At 45.3% G+C, this 6,079-nt stretch overlaps 1 protein-coding gene across 1 annotated transcript; it reads left to right on the plus strand.

Moving 5' to 3' along the window:
* Nucleotides 1-3,982: 3,982 nt before the first annotated feature.
* Nucleotides 3,983-4,792, plus strand: LOC136483845 (uncharacterized). Its single transcript, XM_066481003.1, has one exon. It carries the CDS (start codon nt 3,983-3,985, stop codon nt 4,790-4,792), a length of 810 nt encoding a protein of 269 aa, XP_066337100.1.
* Nucleotides 4,793-6,079: the final 1,287 nt, after the last annotated feature.

The raw sequence follows: 6,079 nt of genomic DNA on the forward strand, positions 1-6,079 counted from the left end.
TTGTTTATCAACTTTTGGATTGAAGTGGCAATGCCATGCCTTATTGTTTGGCATCAGAATTTGAATTGATTTAGTTACAATAGTTTTAAATATGAATAGCATTTAATACTGCTGTGTACAGTCATGATTACACCGGCTTAAATAGCGTTGTCTGATCAGCGGTCCTACCGGCTCAGCCAAAACGATACTCCTACAGCCGAACAGCGCCTTTATCGGGCGGTTCAAAAGCGAAAAGTCCCCAGCCGACGCGACGCCACGACGCGACGTTCAAACTTCTCCGCCAGAGCCTCTCCCCGGTGCCGCCCGCTGTGCCTTTGCTCAAAGAGGCGCCCGCGGCCATCGCGCGCAGCCGCCCTTGCTCCCACCCGACCGCGCAGTCGAGCTTGAAGATTGCGGACAAGACTCGCGAAGGCCACGCCTGCGCCAATGCGGACAGAGCCGACGGAGGCCCGGAAACCGCTGTCGTTGTCCCCAGCCGCGCTGGTCTTTTCGTCACCGCGGCGCACGAGGCCGTGGCGCGCCTAGGCGTGGAGTCAGGCTTGCGTGCGTGGGGAAGAGCGGCGGGCGGAGGAGGCGAGGAGCGCGTGGCCAGGCATGCTTATGGAGGCAACCAGCGCCAGCGTTTGCAGCTCCCCAGAGCCCTATGCGAACTCCCACGCAGAAGAGCGCACAGTCCAGCGCTTCAGCAGCTGGAGCAGCCACCGACATGGGAGAAGCCCAGCACCTATTTGACGAAATGCCTCCAAGGAAGGCTGCTCAGTGAACACATGTCTTGCCCGCGTCCTTGCCTCCTTGGTGCGTTGCCGTGCCTTAACGCACAGAAATCAACAATGACCAAAGCCCACTGTCACAGTCCCCTCCCTACTTCCCCTGTACCGCCAATCTACCGACTGAAGGAGGTGATGGTGGAGAAGCATGAACGCGCTGCGATGTCAAAGGTCACCGTGGAGCAGCGACTGGCTTAGGAGCGCCTTTTATTGGACTTCGTCCTCTCCATAAAGCAAGTACTCTCTGCAATCCAAGGTAACGGACATGATTCAAAAGCAGGACCTATGCTTCATGTCGAAGGTATTGAGCAACTCTGCTGTTTGAAGGTCACGATTCTGAATGTTGAAGCTGTTGAAAAGGGCACTAGCACCTATGCCTGCATTATACTATCATTTATAAAATCTCTGTCAAGCAACGATGCTTCATACAAGCACAAAATTAATATTACCTTGAGAAAATATTTTACCCATTAACTAATGTAGTTTTTTTAGTTATAGTTTGCTCCTATGCTACACTGTCAATTAGATAAATCTAATACACATGTGTTTACTCAATACCAGCGTCGACGCTTCCATGGATGATGCAGCCAATTTGTTTGATGAAATGGGCATAGTTTTTTTTTTCTTCCATTGCTTGCTAATGTGATTTGTGTACAGACCCATCTCTACGGTAGAGAGACATCTTCACTATGCTCGACGCACTCCAGGCGTAGATCGAGCAGCGGGCAGCGGCCACTGCCACGCACGAGCTGCTGCTCGACACCTTGCATGTCGTCTCCAAGGTATGCGCTCTGGGACTCCTTATTCTTTTTGCTTATATTCTTAGCTAATAATGTAGCTCATCATCCTAGTAATTCTTACTTGCATGGTCGAGTCGACATTGGCAGACCAGTTAGATACAAAGTCTCATTTAAGTTCATTTCCCTTTCTTTATATAATTTAAGTTCGTTTCCTGAGTAGCAATACTCCAAACGTTTGGGCTTAGACGTGCTGCATTTACTGCTACTAATTCATTATCCATACTAGAGACCATATGAATATTCTGGCTGCTTTGCTGGGATGGAAGCTCTAAGCTATTCATACGTTAGTATTCGATTCATAGGCCTGAAGAAAGAAAGAAAAAACAGATTTGGAAGAGAATCGTTATGTATTCAACGCATGGTGTTGTCCTTATAACAGTATTTGCAGCCGTGTATCTCCACACACTGCCCATGGTGCTGTCCATGCAGTGGACATAGATTGAAATTTCTATTTATATATAGTAAGTGGGTACATAGCAGTGTGACCTCAGATTTTAGATCATGCAATTATATTATAATACTTAGAGAAATCGAATTTAAACTGTAATTAAATTTGAATATAATACTTACATAGATCAATTTGGTAGAAATTCTTATTGCTTTACTGTTATACTAGAATTTCCAAGATGGAAGCGGCCAATACATCCATGAAACAACAGAGCTGATGACAGGGCTATCATCCTCATCCTTTTCATGGCCTATCACTACTGGAATCTACTTGTTTCCCTAGGGTTATTTAGTTTCCCTAGGGTTAAACAAGCACTCTAGGGAAATTTTGTAGTCCCTAGGGTTTTATTTGATACCCTAGGGAACGTAATAGATTCCCTAGGGTTCTAATTTTTTCCTCGGTGAATCATATTCATGGGCTGCCACGGTGTAACGTTTCCCTAGGAAATACGATCGTTCCCTAGGGAGCTAAACATTTTTAGCTCCCGCTGCTTGCTCCCGCCATCAGCCATCTCCGCGGGCGCTCCCAGTCCTTGTTCCCGCGAGATTTACATACCAGGCCGGTAAAAAAAAGAAAAAAGAAAATTCCCCACTCTATCTATCCAGCAGGCGCTCAAACCTTCGTGACCTCGGCTGCCCGCCCGCAGCGAGTGACGGCGGCCGGCCGCCCAAGACCTTCGCGAGTGCGACCCCACCCGCCCAACTGCCCGCCAGAGACCCCTTCGCGACCTCGGCCGCCCGCCATCAGTGAGCCCCCTGCTCGACGCCGGCAGCCCGACCACAGCGAGGCCCGCCTGCCGCCGGTGGCCCGCCCGCCGTGGGCTACCTAGCCAACGCCGCCCGCTGTGGGCTGCCTTGCCAATGCCGCTCGCCTGCTGTCCGACCACCTGCCCGACGCCGCCGGCCACCTGCGCGCCACAACCCTATCCGCTCGACGCCAGGTGATAACACAACCCTGTCCGCTGTGACATCTCACCAGTTGCAGACTCTTCTACTGATTGAAATTTTACCTCAGCAAAAATTTCGGGTGTGATTTGCCACCAGGTGAAAAGGGAAAGGGAGATCCCTAGTGTTGTGCAAGGAAAAGTTCGATAGGTGTCCCCAGGTCTGTGCAAAAGGAAGGTTTTGACGCTCTATGTGGTGCTTCTGAGCAAAGCAGTTAAGGTTAGAATTAAGATTTGCCGTTTATTAGTTCCATCCTATTGCTATATATATCAGTTTAATTATTTTGTGCACTGAGTCTGTGACTGTGATATGCTTCTGTTCTGAATGTGCAATATATATCAGCCTCCCTATTTTCAGTGGCGGACTATGACTGTAAATCAAGGGGGGCCTAATTCAATGCCAAATTTCTATAGAAACCACCGTGGCTCGTGAGTTTTAGAACTAATATTTTCTAGCACCAGAATAGCTCTCATCCTTTTAGTTGGCACCCGGCAACTGGTGAGATGTCACAGTTCGTTGCGGCTTGTGTTTTGCACAGCAGTGAGTAGCTGCCAAGATTGTCCACACTTGCTGTATCCTTCTTTATAAGAGTCTGCACTTGAGAACACTACTACTGAGTTCAGAAGGGTAGGTAGGCCTGGTGACAAAACAGACCATGTATGATTCATTGCCTCTAACATGTACTAGTATGCTACCCCTAGTGTGACACGCTTTTAGTATCTAATCTTATCAAACTTATAGATGGGAGCTATAGCTAGTCCTGCAGAGTTCAGAGTTTTTTTTAAAGGGGAGTTCAGAGTTCAGTCGTAGGCAAGCAGGGGCGGAGCCTAGTATCGCCTCCACTGAGCTCCGCCCCTGCCTGCTTTGTTACTAGTAGTTACTATATGTTTGCGCTCTTCTTTATAAACTCGCCTTTTAATTTCAAAATGTTTGCTGAGATAACTCTCACAACACATATGCTCTCATGATATGAACTATGACATGGTACTGTCTAATTTTCAGTTTATTGTCGCAACATAAACCATGTCAGTAGAAGACCGTAGTTGGATGTACCAAGGTTGGAAGGATAATGGTTGTCATTCCCAGGAATGGGTGCGAAATACTAATGTTTTTCTAGACCGTGCTTTCCGCGATGTTCGTAATTCTGAAAAATTTGGAGTAGTGTGTCCATGTTCAGATTGTGGCAATAGAGTTAGACGAAGGAGGGCTGTCATGGGTATGCATTTGTGTAAAAGAGGATTTATGCCTGGGTATACTCTATGGACTGAACATGGTGAGCACCCTGTTAGTGAGCGTACATTGCAACATGCCTATAGTACCGTTGATGGTTTAGATGAGATGTTAGCCGATTTTGGTGATGCAATGCATACGGAGAATCTCGAAGATGAACCAACAGCTGATGCTAAGGCATTTTATGCTATGTTGTCCGCTTCAAAAGAGCCGCTCCACAACCTCACTAGTGTTGCACGGCTGACTGCAGTGGCACGTTTGATGGCAATTAAGTCACAACATAGCCTCTCTATGGAATGCATTAACAAGTTACTAAATTTATTTGATGATGTACTTCCTGAGAACCATAGAATGCCAAAAACATTGTATGAGTGTCAATATCTTCTCCGCGGTCTAAAAATGCCGTATGTCAAGATAGATGCTTGCATAAACAATTGTATGATATACTACAAAGAAGATGCAAATAAGGAAAAATGTGATTTTTGTGAGGAAAGCCGATATGTAGTTGTTGAAGCAACCAATCAAGGGCATAAACGGAAGCCAATAGCACGTAAGGTTCTGCGTTATCTCCCAGTCATACCAAGGTTGCAGCGGTTTCTCTAAATACTGATCTGAGCATCTAATACTATAGTATAATTTGTCCTTGTGCTTTGTGACTGATTGGCTAGGAGATACTTAGGGATGATTGCATTGTGTTGAAAATGCTCCTTTGGTTTTGTTCTCAGAATATGTTAATAAGATGCTCTTTTGAGTTTATGATGGTTCATAGTGGAAAAATGTATTGCAGTTCAATCTTGTCCTGGTAGTCCCCAGTACATTACTTCTAGAATCATCCTACCCCTCAGTCTTCCTAATGCAAAATCCTTTTAAAGGAAACATATTGTAAAGTCTGATGATCATTATGGCTTTTCTTGGTCCTAGTACTGCTCATCTAAAAAAAAGTAACAACGTAACTGCTATCATCTTTTTTCAGAAAGAGATTAGTATCATCTACTAGTAGTGTGTGACCTGCTGCTCCCTTAAATTGGTATATTCTCTGAGTTTAGTTAGTCCATGCTTAAACACTGTGACTCCACTTATTTTACCACCGTTGGAGTGTTGGTGCCCTCTAATATTTATGTGAAGCTCCACCAGTGAGTGCATGGTAGCTGCTATCTTCTTTTCCAGAAAAAAGCATTTTTTTCTCAGAACACGCAGGAGAGTTGCGTGTCATCAACTATAACTGTGTGACCTATGTGCAAATTATAAATGAAAAGCAAAATAATTAGTTATGCATGGCTTAGCTTTTCTATCAAGTGCCTTTATGCAATGGTGAGCTAAAATAAAACATACAAAACCAAATAACATCACAAAATAGTAGCTCAAAAACTTCTAGTACAGAACTTGCATGTGACAAATGGACATAGAGATAAGTAGTGAATCGAATCATAACCGTTATGCTTATCTAGTTGCATTTTCATTTGTTTAATTGCATAGCAGGTTGGTGCACTTGGATCATCTGTTCGAATGGAAACTCTGGATGAAACATTGAGTAGGATCGCTTACGGAGGCTATCGTTGTCATGTGAATGCCACAAGTGGTGGGGGTACATACTCTCCTGAAGATGAAGATGACGATGAATTTCCATTGCTTTGACATGTAATTAAGGATCACAGGCTTAGAACCTACTGACCTTGCTTCTGATTATTTTGGCTGTTTTGGGCTTTGGCTTTGCTGTGCAATAGAGCTACTCATTGCCTACACAGTGTAGTGTCGTAGTAGTTCAGGGCCTGCTCACTGCTGCTACTTATGCAGCGGCTGCAGCTGTTGCTACTGGTTTTCTTCGGTGTATGAACAGTATCAGCAGTGGTGTTTGTTGTAGCAGTAGCCGTGGGCCGTAGTTTGGTCATT

This window comes from Miscanthus floridulus, chromosome 9 (assembly GCF_019320115.1).
Source record: "Miscanthus floridulus cultivar M001 chromosome 9, ASM1932011v1, whole genome shotgun sequence".
In the NCBI taxonomy this organism is placed as follows: Eukaryota; Viridiplantae; Streptophyta; class Magnoliopsida; order Poales; family Poaceae; genus Miscanthus; species Miscanthus floridulus.